The 15,305-nt window shown below is 47.8% G+C and overlaps 1 protein-coding gene across 2 annotated transcripts in view; it reads right to left on the bottom strand.

Annotated features, from left to right (window-relative positions):
• The window catches only part of ZCCHC2 (zinc finger CCHC-type containing 2), a 62,394-nt gene extending 47,995 nt beyond the window's left edge, over positions 1–14,399 (bottom strand). For both annotated transcript variants that reach the window (XR_007145793.1, XM_047827613.1), the window contains exon 1: positions 13,059–14,399. Coding sequence is in view for 1 of the 2 variants with exons in the window: in XM_047827613.1 (XP_047683569.1) it covers positions 13,059–14,012 (954 nt within the window). In the remaining variant the exon portion in view is untranslated. The remainder of the gene's footprint in view (positions 1–13,058) is intronic.
• Positions 14,400–15,305: the final 906 nt, after the last annotated feature.

Below are 15,305 nucleotides of genomic sequence, written 5' to 3'. Positions count from 1 at the left end.
TAGGTGTATACTCAAAAGAACTGAAAGCAACAACCTGAGCAAATGATTTTTTCCTAGTGGCATCACTCCCAATAGCCAAAAGGTCGAAACTCAAATGCCCCAATGACGGGTGAACAGACGAACAAAATGTGGCATATGTACACAACTGAGTATTATTCAGCCTAAAGAACACATGTTACAACATGGATGAATCTTGAGGACATTATGCTAAGTGAAATAAGCCAGGCACAAAAGGACAAATATTGTGTAATGCCATTTAAATGAGGTACCTAGGATAGTCACAATCAGAGACAAAGTAGAAATAGTGGTTATCAGCAGGGATGCCTGGGTGGCTCAATCGGTTAATCCAACTTCAGCTCAGGTCATGATCTCACAGTTCATGAGTTTGAGCCCTGCATCAGGCTCTATGCTGACAGCTCAGAGCCTAGAGCCTATTTCAGATTCTCTGTCTCCCTCTGTCTGCCCCTCCCCAGGTCCTGCTCTGGCTCTCTCTCTCTCCCCCCTCCAAAATAAACATTAAAAAAAAAAAAAAAAAGCAATAGTGGTTACCAGGGCCTAGAGTAAAAAAAAGGGGAAGAGGAATAGTTGCTTAATGGATATAGAGGTTCAGTTTGGGATAAAAGAGAAGTTCTGGGAATGGATAGTGGTGATGTCTGCACAATAATGTGAATGGACTTAATGCTACACTCAAAAAGGTGTTAAAATGGCAGACTTTATGTCCATGTATTTTACCACAATAGAACATAAAAAATGTTTATTTTTTTATTATTTTTTTTAGTATATGAAATTTATTGTCAAATTGGTTTCCATACAACACCCAGTGCTCATCCCAAAAGATGCCCTCTTCAATACGCATCACCCACCCTCCCCTCCCTCCAACCCCCCATCAGCCCTCAGTTTGTTCTCAGTTTTTAAGAGTCTCTTATGCTTTGGCTCTCTCCCACTCTAACCTCTTTTTTTTTTTTTTTATGTTTAAAATGATTTTATTACACTGCCTCCACAAATATATTGAAACAACGATGAGAAAGTAGTTTGCTTCACAATCAAGATCACATTTTTGAAGTCTCAAGTTACACACTTTAATAGCCAAGAAAAGGCCTCTTATTTAATAACCTAGAGAGAAAAACGGAGTTGGAGTTTCTTTCTTTTTTTTTTTTTTTTAATTTTTTTTTTCAACGTTTATTTATTTTTGGAACAGAGAGAGACAGAGCATGAACGGGCGAGGGGCAGAGAGAGAGGGAGACACAGAATCGGAAACAGGCTCCAGGCTCTGAGCCATCAGCCCAGAGCCCGACGCGGGGCTCGAACTCCCGGACCGCGAGATCGTGACCTGGCTGAAGTCGGACGCTCAACCGACTGCGCCACCCAGGCGCCCCTGGAGTTGGAGTTTCTATCTAAGGACATAAGTTCATCAACCCACAAAATACCTACTAATTAAGTCCCACCCCTCACAAATGTCAGCATGCATCAATGTTATAAAACCATTTATAGCAGTTAGACTAAGTTTAGAAACTATCTAAATTTTTATTAAACTAATAAAATTGTAAATTTTATAATCTAATGCCTCATGAGCCACAGAGGTCACAATCAAGTTTACTGATCTCAACGGTGAATAACTCTCCATTCTTCCGTCTCCCATTGCCACGTGTCACATATGCTTTCTTAACTCTGAGTAGGGGGAAGGGAGCCATAAAATATGGGTACTGGTTTAATGGAATCTTATAGACAGGAATTACACCCACTGTTCTATCAAGTTCAGATTCCTGGGAAAACACACGATAGATGACATGGCAGAATTGGCATTCTACAAAGACTAGTTAGATGAAAGTGGTAGGACCAAGTGAAAAGTGGAGAATTTTTCTCTGCTTGGATTAAGAAGATGAAGCTTAAAAATTCTAAGCCTGCAAAATATGCACAGGAACACAAAATACATTAGAATGTGTGTGTTCTTCTTTCTGTAACTCTTCTGAGCAAAGCCTTTTCTGTCTATGGCATGTCTGCACTAAGAGCTCCTGGTTAGCTCAAATCCACATGTCACGTAACACAGGCAGGCTGGACAGGTCGTTCATTCCAGGGATTACTCAGATCTCAGTTTTATACGTGCATATCCATCCCAACTATTGACGTGGGATGTCTCAAATGTAGGGAAAGTCTGTGAAACAGTCAAGTGGCTGGACAGACACTCTTCTCTGGTAATAAACTCCATCTACAAATAAAAGGAGGCCAATGTGACCGTTCTGTTCTTTGTAGATGGGAGTTTATTTTGGCTCATCTAACAATCTTCTACATGTTTCCTTTAGTCCCCTGATGTAGAATAAATTTAAAAATACCAAGATGGGGCACCTGAGTGGCTCTGTTGGTTAAGTTTGTGACTTCAGCTCAGGTCACGATCTCACGATTTGGGAGTTCGAGCCCTACATCAGGCTCTGCACTGACAGTGAAAGGCCTGCTTGGGATTTTCCCTCTCTTTCCCTCTCTCTCTCTCTCTGCCCCTCCCCCATTCATGCTATCTCAAAGTAAATAAAACTTTAATTAAAAAAAAAAAACAAGGAGGGGCACCTGGGTGGCTCAGTCGGTTAAGTGTCCGACTTCAGCTCAAGTCACAATCTCGCCGTCAGTGAGTTCGAGCCCCGCGTCGGGCTCTGGGCTGATGGCTCAGAGCCTGGAGCTTGCTTCCGATTCTGTGTCTCCCTCTCTCTCTGACCCTCCCCCCGTTCATGCTCTGTCTCTCTCTGTCTCAAAAATAAATAAACGTTAAAAAAAAAAAAAAGAAACCAAGGCAATCTGTATTTTTTAAAAAAGCAGAAATTAAGACTGTCCCAGCTTTTTAAAAATGTACAAACTAGGGCTCCTGGGTGGCTCTGTCGGTTAAGCATCTGATTTCAGCTCAGGTCACGATCTCACAGTTCGTGAGTTCAAGCCCCTCATCGGGCTCTGTGCTGACAGCTCAGAGCCTGGAGCCTGCTTCGGATTCTGTGTCTCCCCCTCCCTCTGCCTCTCCCCTGCTTGTGCTCTGTCTCTCTCTCTCTCTCTCTCTCAAAAATAAATAAACTTAAAAAAATTTAAAAAAATGTACAAACTTCTTCAGATGTCTGTACATTCATCCAATGAGACAGAGGATGCTAACATTACTACACAACAACCTCCTGTTAAGGTTTTGTGGTAGATTAAATATAGCTAGAAATACTTTGATACCCCTTCCACTGAAAGGTGGATCTAATTCCACAGCCAGCGGGTCTGGGCTGGCTCTCGAGGCTTGCGTGAACAACAGAATGAGGGAAGGAACTTTCCGGGATGGGAGAGGGCAGGGCAAGAAGCCTTGCAAGCCTGGGCCTACCGAGACACCGTGTAAGAAGTGCCACTGCCCTGAGGATGCCACGCTAGAGAGACCACACTGAGAGATGACCTCCAGTCCCCAGCTGCATCTCCGGACACCCCACAACAGACGAGCCGTCCTTGCTCTTAGCGGCCTGTCTAAATCCCTGGCCCACAGAACCGTGAGAAACCATAACAAAATCGTGTTGATTTAAGCCAGTAAGTTTGGGGATAACTTGTTACACAGTTACAGATTTTAAACTCTCTTCTTTCAATAACCAAGGCTGCAACTAAAGCAGCTATTATTTATGCAAGATTCATAGAAAGCCTTGAATGCTAGAAAATGATTCGTTACTAGCAACAATACTGAGATGGCAAATTTTATCCATTTCGGTGGAAAAAGAGGGAAGAAGCTGGGAAGGATGTGAGAGTTACTCACTCCTCTTGAAGAGGCTGTGGAGGACCAGGCAGGCGCCTGCCTCATGTCTACTCCATGAAAGAGTGCACCCCAACCCAAAGTTCTGTCTGCACCACCTTCCAGCACATGAGGAAAGGTAGAGGCCGTGTGAGAAGAGACGAGACTGGTAAGCAGCGTGTGAAAGCTGTACCGTCCGTGACTGCAGCACCATTCAGAGGAGGGACAGCGACACTCAGCCGCTCCGAGACCGCCCAGGTGCATTTCTGCTAGGATCGCAGCCTCACTTCCTTCCGAACTTAGTGTGGCTACAAGTGTGGGGATAAGGTGATTCATCAAGGTGAATGTGGCCGAAAGAACCATCTTAAAGCCAGGGTAAGTGCACTCTAGCTACTGAATGGGGGCGGGGAGAGAGGGCAGACAGTTCACTGAGCCCGCGTGTATTCTCTACCACCACGGCCCCCAGACCGGACTTGGCCACAGCGACTGCAGCTACGCAAGTTCTCCTCACCATGACACTTGTGCACTAACGGCAGTGACCGGTGCAGAGTAGGGGTGGACTACAACTGGGTGGGTGGAGCACGATGACAGATGGAAACACCACTGTATCTTTCTGTGCATTTTGCGGAACTCTGTGAATTCATTACAAATGTAAAAACCATTAAAATTGTTGAAGTTGTCTTTTCCAGAGAACTGAACTCGTAGGATGTGCAATTAGGGAAGTTGGCAAAAGAATGCTAAGGGCGGACGCCTGGGTGGCTCAGTCAGTTAAGCGTCCAACTTCGGCTCAGGTCATGATCTCACAGCTTGTGAGTTCGAGTCCCGTATCAGGCTCTGTGCTGTCAGCTTAGAGCCTGGAGCCTGCTTCAGATTCTGTGTCTCCCTCGCTCTCTGCCCCTCCCCTGCTCACAATGTGTCTCTCTTGCTCTCTCCTTCAAAAATAAATAAACATTAATAGAAAAAAAGAAGGCTGATAAAGAAGGCTACTGAGGAGGAGAGCAGTGGAGAATGGAAGACAAGCGAGGGCAGCAGTTTTCACTCCAGGAAAACGTCACTGGCCTTGAGGTTTTCCTTGTAAAACTGCCTTCAGGTTGCTGCTTTCAACGTGAATAGCGCCATGTGTAGGTGGCATGTGCAGCCGACACGTGGACAGGTGGGAACTATATTGGACCACAAACTACAAAGGTATGGAAGGCCGGACAAAGGTATGGACAGCCTTCAGCTCCGGTGGGGAAACATTCCTGGAAGCATGCAGAAATGGAAGCTTACAGAGTTCAGAAAGGATCCCTGACAGTGACTTATCGGTTGGTAAATATGACAGATTGAGAAACACTGCATTAGGAGGACTGTGTTTAGCGCCACCTGTTAGAGGAGGCACCTTCCCTAACTAACAAAGCCACACACCACGGCTGCCATGAGGCACCCTCTCTGTACACATGATGGCCTCTTCCACAAGAAGTACTCTCCAAACACTATGGGATCATGTTGTCGCTTCGAGGACCAGCAGTGCATTTCAATAATTTGATACTCCCCTCCCCAAAAGACAATTATATCGGGGTAAAGTCATGTCTCTTTACTATCCCAACAAGATATTCCTAATACGAAACAAAAACTTCCCCAACTCTTAGACTGTAGATGGCTCACTTCAGTGACCAAAGTTAAGTTTTCAATTTTCTGATCCTAAGCAAGGTACTATCTCAACTCCGTATCCGACTCCTGCTGGTCCTCAAACAAATCATAAATTGGAACTCAACTACGAACAGCTACTCAAATAAGAAAATGGTTTCTAATTTATGACTTTTTCCATTCTATCAAACATCATCCATACGTTTGCACCAATTTATACCCCCCCCCACACACACATAACTTAGTTAATTTGGACTATAAACGGTCTGATTTTAAAAGAATAATAAATACACCTACTCAGCATTTCCTCATTGAAGATTCAATTCAAATATATACTGTTCTATGCTTTTCAAAAGAAGCAATTCCTTTCATGATTTCCAAAAAAGTTGTGCCTAGACTATATAGCTACAAATACTGTTAAAGTAGCTAAAAAATAGAAGTCCTACAAGACAAAAAAAAAAAAACAACAACTTCCTAATGTACTTTGTTTTAAAGTAATTTATCATATTGGTATTTTTCAGAGCCATGTCTAAAAAGCCTAAGCATAGGAAATTTTAAGTGATTTTGTATGATATATGCAATGCTGACCAAAAAAATAAATAAATAAAAAATAAAAGGGACACGATGTCTAAGCCTTTGGGGAACTTAAAAATCTAGGAGGAAAGGTCAATTTTATAAGTTAAAAATATTTCAAAGTAATATTTTTGAAAAAAAATAACAGAAAAAAATCATAGAAGTACCAAATTTACAGCACAGAATATACATGTTACTGGAATTCAGAAGCAGCAAAGAATCACAGGCGCAATTCCAGAAAACACCATGCAAGAGGTGATGCCATAGGCCAGCTTTGACTGGGAGGCATGATGTACGAAAAAAGTGGGAAAAAGGGATTTTGAGTCCCAAGACCTACTGGAGGCCAGGCTCCATCCGTCACTGTGAGGCAGGTGAGATGATTAAATACTACTTTAGGAAGACATACTGGCAGGAGTATCCAACAGGTAAGAGGTAGGAAGGCTGACAGAAGTGGAATCCGTTAGGAATAAAGTCCCAAAAGAGAACGGGGACAGCAAGGATGAGGAAAGAGTAGATTCAGGGTAGGAGGGGAAGAGAGAATTAGGGTCATCAAGCAAATCAGAGTGGTAAGAAGTAAAATCGCTCCCTGAGAGAACCAGATTAGTCTGGAAGATTTTTTTTTTTCCTGAATCAACGATTCACGCTTTTCACACACATCGCATTTAAAGAAAGCGTCAGTGGCTGTTCTAGGAAGACACACCACTGGCGCGCGCACAGGTCTCCTCAATGGCTTTCACAGCAGCGTGTTGACAACCTACTCCTCTCACCAGACTGTCAAGGTCCCCTGTAATCCAAACCCTATCAGCTCTTCCAACTTTTGCATTTCTGTTCATCCACTGCAAATTGTGCTATTCCCTCTTTGAACGATGGACAGATCAAATGATATATACAACTCACCCTTGTCTGCCAAGCATTTTCACACACGTGATCAGGTTTATCTTCACAGCGATTACATGCAAGAAACGGCGATGATACCCCTACTTTATTCGGAGCAGCCTGAAACTTGTGAAGACCAAACAACTTGCCAAAGTGACCTTTTTAAAACCTAAATCTGACCTCAAATAAGTTACTTCTTGAATAAGCATGAAACACTCCGAACGAGCCAAGACATTTAGAGGGGAATGAGAGGCCAAATGATCCCTGGAGCATAGGAAGAACAGAAGGGAAATGGACTATGGGGCACCCAGCAGCTCTGCCACCTAAAACACAAACACGCTTCCAGAGTGACTGTTTACATAGACTGCATGAAGGAGGCTTTTGTGACAAGGCATCCTCTGTTACAAGTCCTCCATAATGAAAAAAAGTTGGTAAAAGTGAAGCTCAGTCTGCTTCCGGGGTAGTGCAGGTCTTTTTTTGCTCTTACCAAAAAGAAAAAAAAAAAAAAATTAATACCTCAAAGACAAAAATAATCAGCTTAAAAATTAGCCAATTTAATAGCTTCTATAGGAAAAGTATAAAACGTTCCTTTAAGTGCATGGATTCCAAGCTGTGCTCTGAAGTAACAAACAATCATATAACTTAAAAAAAAAAACCTGCAAAATAGCTTTAAATTATAGGCCAGTTTCCTAGCTAAATGTGAAAACCGGATAAAGATTTAAGTATGGTTGCCTGGGAGTTAATGATAATCCAAATATGGAATACATATATTCCCCTATTCCTATCCCCAAACCCAATATGGAGAAAATATGTATTTCAATAATTTGTGACCCAGAGAAATGCTTCCTTTGGGTTTATTTGTAACACACTGGATCTTTATAATGTAAATATTAAAAATAACTGCCCCAGGGGCACCTGGCTGGCTTAGTTAGCGGAGCACAGGATTCTTGATCTCAGGGTCATGAGTTCCGGCCCCACAATGGGCATGGAGCCTACTTAATTAAAAAAATAAAAATAACAAATAACAGCCCCAAATACATGGCTCAAACACTACCTTTCCAATTACCCATCCTTCCTGAACACCAATCAATTTAGAGGTATGATAATAGAGAATATGAAAAATATTGCATCATATGGACTTTTATTAAGTGGTGAAGAGAAAAAAAAACACGTCCGTTCCTGAAAACCACTGATTTAACCATCTGGATGGTGGCATCTCAGTGGAAAAGAAAAATGCATTGAGCATCATTCTCAAGAGAACGTTCATGCTCAAGACAGGATGCGAATTATTTTGCATCTTATCTCATTAATTCAATCACCACAACCTGAAATGAAAGTTACTATCCCCATTTCGAAGATAAAACTGAAGCTCAGGGACTTAAGTAGCCTGGTTAATGTCACAGAGCGGCAGAGTAGGAATTTAAGCCAAGTCTAGTGCTAAACGGGCTATCACCCTTCAAGGCCTTTGGTAGCCTCTAAGGCACACTTCCCGTGCCCTGCCCCACAAAAATATCATAAAAGGTGTAGATATACCATACTAGTTAATTTGAGGAAAAGAAGTTGCTTCCTTCCCATCTCCACCACCCTCTCCTCCTACTGTGGTCTAAGAAAGACTTTCCCTACACAGTGGAGGATCTCAGTCACTCCCATTTTTCTACTAAAATAATCACTAACTCTGATATTCTCAAAGCCTCTTTCAAATGGCATTTATTAGCTGAGCTGCTTGTATACTTCGCTGCAGCCAAACCAACCTAAAATTTCCTATAAAAGGCACGGCTGCTTCTGCTCCCCACTCCCAGTCTGTGAGACGGTCTACCCACTCTTCTCCCATCGCCCTCCAGACAAGACTTAACTTTTACCGATAATTGCCAACATTTATTGAAGATCATGCGTCAGACGTTACTCTTCAAGCACTCGTTCGTTTAATCCTCACAATCTCGCCTAAGTACTGTTATTATCCCCACAGTAGGAGTGAGGAAAGCCTTCTTAGCGCCCACTGCTCCAGCGACACTGTTCATTTAAAAATCCCCCAGCAGTGGCCAACAACTAAATAAAAGTATTTACTACCTGGGAGATTAGAGCCATTCTTAAAAATCACTTTCAGAAAGAAAGCATCTTGTTAGTGCCTAATATAATAACAGCAGAAATCCTGACCGCTGACTTTTCTCTTATTTTTAGACAGTGCTCTCATAGGATAGCTGCCACATACACATGCTGGTTATCTCAGAGTAGGAGCCTTTATGCCAAAACTCTTTTTGAAGTCTTCTTTTCCAGGTCCCAACACTACCAGTACACTACGTGTTCTATTCAAATGAGTTGAGATTACTGCTCTGTCAGGTACCACGTGGCTAATTCACCTGTGCCATGAGGAAGCCACAATTTTGCAAAATTTCCTTTTTTTTTTAGTATCTTGATTGATTTTTCTAAGGAAAGGACCCACGGCCACTTAATACTTTTTTGAATTCAAGTATGTTTTTTGTGAGTCCAAATAACATTAAATACTATCTACTGCACTAAATACTATCTGAAAATTTCAGTTTCTAAGCTTTATTCAAGCTATCTGCCAAGCAACTGTTTTGAGGATACTGAAAACACGACCTGCAGAGAACACAGCCATACCAACAATATTAACCACTAACCACTACTATGATAGCTTATGTATTTTATGGTTTTCTGCCTTTGTGCTGTTAATTGGGGGCTAAATCTCCAAATGCAGAATATCCATTTTGATGAACAGAGCGTCCTTATGCATGCAAAGATAGGAAGCTTGGCGGTCTTTCCTCTTTTCAATGAAACAGCAACAAAACTAGTATCTTTTAAAATACAGTTTTTTGTTGCTACTGTTAACAAACCACTAAGTTTGGGTCCCCACTAATAAGGGACCCATTTTTAAAACTGACTTTTTCCAGGTATGCTACATATGCAGTGTGTAACTTTATTAACACAGAACTACGTCAATCGCACAAATTTCCTAAAACACTTAATACCGTATGTTGAATTTTATGTAAGTGACTGGCAGTCCACAGCACTTGAAGAACATGAACTTCACGCACAAGTCTCCTAAAGGCAATACTTAAGCTATAATCCAATGTAACATTTACTCTAAATCACATAACAAAACTCAAGACATGTTACTTTTAAATATATCTACTTAAATCTTTCATTTGTCTAAAATGAACTAATTAGCATATTCTAGTGGTAAGTTTGTGGACTGTCACCTCGACTATTTGCATCGTAATGACGGTATGTCACCACACACTTGCTGGCACTGGTCAACCTGAAAGGCATACAATTAACATAAAATTCGTATTAAAGCACAGATTCTACTAGTTTTTTTACACAAAACTTTCAAAAAGAAGCTGTTGCATATTAGGTATCGAATACAAGTCTTGAAAGAGCCAGAAACGCTATTCCGGGCCAGTACACTTATTCTAATGGAAAAGGAAATTAATTCCACTTTATGTGCGTTTTGTATGGATCAAAGTAATAAGAAACGGAATGATTCCTGGCGGAAAGTTACACACGTGTCTGAAAGGTTACTTCCGGGGCAATGAAAGGCTGCCACACGAATTTCCCCTTGCCTTGCTCGGAGCACAGCGTCCACGTGGTTCTCCACTCGGCCCCGCGCCCCGGCCTAGCCCTCGGAGGCCTAAGGGAGCCCCCCGGGAGGCGCGGCCCGGCCTCAGCCCGCCCTCCCAGGGGCGGGGCCGGCGCGCCAGTCACGTGGGCGGCCGCAGCCGCCATCTTACAGGGAGGGGGAGGGGAGGCGCCCCGAGGGATGGGTCCCCAAACGGGTCCGCCGGTCCGCGGCGGCGCGTGACCCGGGGGCCCTCGGACGCGCAGCGGCGCCTCCTCGAGAGGGACGTGCCACACTCGGGCGCCTCGCTGCAGACTCCGAGGTGGGCCCTCTCCCGCCGGCCGCGCACAGCCGGCGGAAGGCCGAGGACCAGCTGGTCTGGACTGCAGCGAATGAAAATGCAAATCTACCCACCCCCATCAACTGCCTTTAGAGTGACAGCTAGGGAGCAACAAAATCCGCGGAAATGTCTTCAAGGCCAGAACAAGCCACAGATGAGGGCCACGGAGTCCACGCTAACAAGCGGAAAGTGCGGGCTCAGGACAATTTAATGAGACGCGAATGATTTGCTACGGTAACCCTATGCTAACCGAGAAAAAAGTTCATCACGCCACCGATGTCTAAAAATAGCCTTCAGCGTCACCTGTAGTACGTGTATCCCCTATGATTTATTCACTCATTTCAACTGATGGCCCCAGCACAGGGCACTGCCTGAGAAATAATGTCCTGAAATTAATGGCAGAGTGCCCGACCTCACTTTGCCCACTCCTCCCAGCACTCACTGGATGCCAGAAAAGGCCACACACCGCAGTCAAGATAAAAATCTCATTATTCTAGGTTGCACGTATCTCTCCCCTTCTCTAGTCGCCTTCAGACCCTCTCATTACAAGCAAAATTTAAAGGAAAAACAGACTCCTGGCAGTTAAAATCAGAAATCGGTTATCCTTGCGGGAATGATATGAATGGAATGATATAACTGTTCCACTGTGAGACATTTTTACTATATCTACGATCTAAGATTATCTCGGCAATATATAAGAAATTTTAAAAAATAAGACATAAGTATTGCTTCTGATTTCAGGCTTTCTTCTCCAAATTTAACAGTGACTTATACGACTTTTTGGAATTATTTTAGTGAGTAGGCTAGGAGTGGAAAAGGACTTTTACCAACAGTATATACAGTTGCATATTACTAGTAAATACACACTACATGACCAAATTTCAAGTTCGCCAAGAAAATAGAGTAGTAGCATTACTACATTGGAGTTGGATAAAATATATCCTACAATGTGAGTCACTTCATAGAAGCCTCATTTTAAAAAGGAGGGGCTCAGCCTAGATTATTGCCAAATCCCTTCTAGCTCCTGAATTCCTCGATTCGATGGATATGGAGTCCACACAGCCCTTAGAAAAATTACAAAGTCCGGTTTTAGTTCCAGAGTACTGAAAGATACATAAGACACATAAATTGAATTAACTTTCAAGAAGGGAAAGGGAAAAATCCCCTTTTCCAGTAGATCATCCTAGAGATCACCTAAGTTGAAAAGGATGGCAACCAAACTACCACCTTTTAAATAACTGTGCGCCACGAAAATAAAGTTAGTGTACATAGTTTTTACTCTATTGCACACACAGTTTTTACTCTGAAACCTACTCTCCTCCCCTCCATTAAGTTGTTAGGATCAAGGGTTTCATATTGGGCCTAGATTATTATTAGATGCTTTTACAGCTCTACATAATTTCATCTTCGTTTATGTTTGAGACAAGTGATTCACCTGGGTTCTTGTCGACTACATTTTGGTGTTTAACAACTTTTAAAAAACAACATTTATGCCTACATTAAAGGCCCGACAAATACCCCTGCTTCAAATATGTAGGCAAGACTGAAGCCTGATAGAAAATAAATTATGCCAGAGGTAAAGGGCGTGAGCAGCCAGCTCTAAGACAGTTTTTGTTGTTGTTGTTGTTTGGTTTTTTTTAGCCAGACAACCTGCGCTAATACCCATCCAGTTTGAGTCGATTCGCTGCTCTCCACCTCAGGGTTTTTTCTGGGAACATCAAGTTAGAATCAGGAGCCAAAAGACCCTACGACCCCTTTAAACTCAGCATTGCCGGAGCGAAAAGAGCCCCTTTGTGCTGAAGACACGGGCAGCACGCCGGGAGCGCACCTTCAGAACACCTCTGCGAGGGGATAAGACAGAGCTTTAAACTGTAACCAGAGCGCCAGATGGCGAGAAAGAGAAGGCGCTGCCCGGGGCCAGACTGCAGCTAATAGTCTCCTTTGCGCTTTGCCTTTCCCAGCACCTGGGGCGAGAGATGCTCCAAGTCAAAAATGTCCCGAGACCTTGCCTCGGAGAGGGGGACCGGGCTGAGAGCCCCATGTTTCCCGTGGCAACTCCGGCACGGAAGAGACTTCTAGAGCATTCTGTTATGGCGGGTGCCTGAGTGTGCATGGCGGGGGGGGGGGGGGGGGGGGGGGAGAAGGGTGGGAGAGTGGAACTGAACCGCCCAGCAGAACGAAGATTAGTTAGTGTTACGGGCTGGGAGCCGTGGGGTGGGTATTCCGAGCCACCTGCGCCGGGTTGAGGCTCGGCCAAGAGGTATCCGAAAGCCAGGCCGGGGAGGCCGCCGGGGCGGTGACCGCAACGCGGGTGCACGGAGGCTCGCGCGCCTTACCTGGGCCCGGGGGCCGGCAAAGTTGCACGGCTCCACCTCCACCTCTGCGTCCTCGGGCCCCCCGCGGAGCGCGGTGCGGAGCCTCTCCAGGTGCTCCCTCAGGGTGACCCGCTGGTGGAAGGAGAACGCCGGGTGCAGCGAAGCCATGGTGAAAAGCAGCAGCAGTTCCTCCTGGGCCCTGAAGCCCAGCCCGCCGCCGGGCCGGGGCTCGGCGCCGCTGCCTTCCGGGCCGGAACCGTCCTTCTCTGCGTCCTCCTCGCCTTGGCCGTCCTCCCCGCGCTCGCCGGGCTCGTCCTCCGCGCCGCCCCGCGAACCCTCGCCCCGAACCGCGCGCAGACTCTTGAGCACCGAGTCCACCTGGGGCAGGAGGCGGTGCAGGCGACCGGCGGCCTCACGGTTCTCCGAGCCCAGCAGCGCCAGGTAGACGATGAGGCGCGAGCGCACGGCGGGCTCTCGGAAGTCGGCCAGCGGCCCGGGGTCCGAGAGGCCGTTGGCCTTAGCCTCCGAGTCGCGCAGGTAGTGGTAGTCCTTGCGCGCCAGGTCCTCCAGGCACGAACCGAGGAAGCGCAGCTCCAGCGGGTTACACAGGTCCAGCAGCCCGCACATGAACTCCAAGCGCTGCGCCGAGCCCAGCACCAGCCCAAACCACTCGTACACCCGCTCCTGCTCGCGCAGCGCCGCCGCGGGCCCGCCGCCGCCGCCCGGCATGCCCGCCCCCGCCGCTGCTCCGCCAGCAACAGGCGGCCCGAGCCCCCGGGGAGGCGGCGGCGGCGGCGGCGGCGGCGGCGGGGGGCCCCGCGGCGGGCCCGCGGGAGGCGGCGGCGGGGGTCGGCAGTCCCGGCGGCGGCGCGGCGGCGCCTTAGCGCCCGGCCGTGCGTCTGCCTCGGGCTCCTCCGCCTCGGGCGGCGGCTCCACGGGGTGCGTCGGCTTCAGCGGCAGCTTCATCCTCAGCATCCTCGGCTAAGGCGGCGCGGACATGCGAGCGGGGGCGGGCAGGCGGGCGGGGCCGGGAGGGGGGGCGGGGGCCGAGGCGGCGGCGCTGCCGTCAAGAGCTGGGCCCCTCCATGCCGCCGGGGGAGGGCCGGGGCCGGGGCCGGGGCCGGGGCCGGGGGCGGGTCTCGGCCGGCTAGGGGGGCGGTGGCCGGCCGGCGGGGTCGCTGGCGTCGTCTTCCCGGGCCGGAGGCGGGGCGTGCCCGCGGCGGCTCCTCCCCCTGGGCTCCGCGCCGGCTCTAGAAGCCCGAGTGCGGGTGGGAGCAAGCAAGCGAGTGTATTCTCCTTCCTCCTCCCTCTCCCGTCGTCCGCACTGGGCTGGGGCGGCGGCGCCTGAGCGGTTCCCTCGCGAGCCGGTGTGGACCCAGCGGCTGGGAGAGGAGGAGGAGCGGCCGGGCCGGGCGGAGACGCTTGCGGACTCCGCGCAGGCACCTCAGCCAATCAGAGGCCAGAGTTGACGGTTGCGTAGTTCTCCCCGCCCCCAAGGGCTGCCTCTTCGAGAAGCCACGCCCAACTGCTACGCGACCGCCCCTCTCTCTCGGCGGCTTCCGCGCGGTCCTAATATCTGGTCTTTGCCAGCTTAGGGTAGGACGTTGGTGGGACGGTGGGGCGGTGGCTGGATCGCTAGGTGCGCCGAGCGCGGCGAGTATCTTGCGAGGTCCACGTGAGAGGACTAACGGGGGTCATTTCACGTTTTCCGAGGGCCCTAGCCCTGTTTTTGACTACTGACTCCCCTGCTCTGTCTCCTCGCCTGGGCCACCGCCCCACCTCGGCCAGCGCCGTTCGCCGCACTGAACGTGTCCTAGGAGTGGAGGTTCTTCTGAAGTGAGCGCGCGGACCCAAGGCGAGCTCTTTCAGTCTCCACAGCCTGGCCGACTTTCGGGTAGTCAGCAGTGGCATAATTCCCACCACAACTTCACAAGGATCGGTTGTGTTGACTCTCTGAGTTGCAGATCGGGGAACTGGCTCGGGAGGCAGGATTGTGGCTGTGGTTAGGGGGCCCGGACGCCTCAAAGCTGAGCGAGCGCCCACGGCGTGTGCCGGCTGCAAGGTGCGGAGATGGGGACGCGCGGCCCTGGGGGCGCGGAGGCGACGCGACCCGAGGAGTTCCGCGGCCTCTGGGCGGAGTGGGGGGGCGTGCTGATGTGGACGCCCCTGGCCTAACGGTTACCTCTGATCTGTAACGCTTTGGGGAAATAATTTCCACGACAGTTTAGCAAAAGTCCCTCTCCGCCCGCGCCCCCATCTTCTGGGGAT

The sequence above is a fragment of the Prionailurus viverrinus genome, chromosome D3 (assembly GCF_022837055.1).
Source record: "Prionailurus viverrinus isolate Anna chromosome D3, UM_Priviv_1.0, whole genome shotgun sequence".
Taxonomy (NCBI): domain Eukaryota; kingdom Metazoa; phylum Chordata; class Mammalia; order Carnivora; family Felidae; genus Prionailurus; species Prionailurus viverrinus.
The sequence above is the reverse complement of the archived record's forward strand: the minus strand, read 5'-3'. Positions and strand labels throughout refer to the sequence as shown.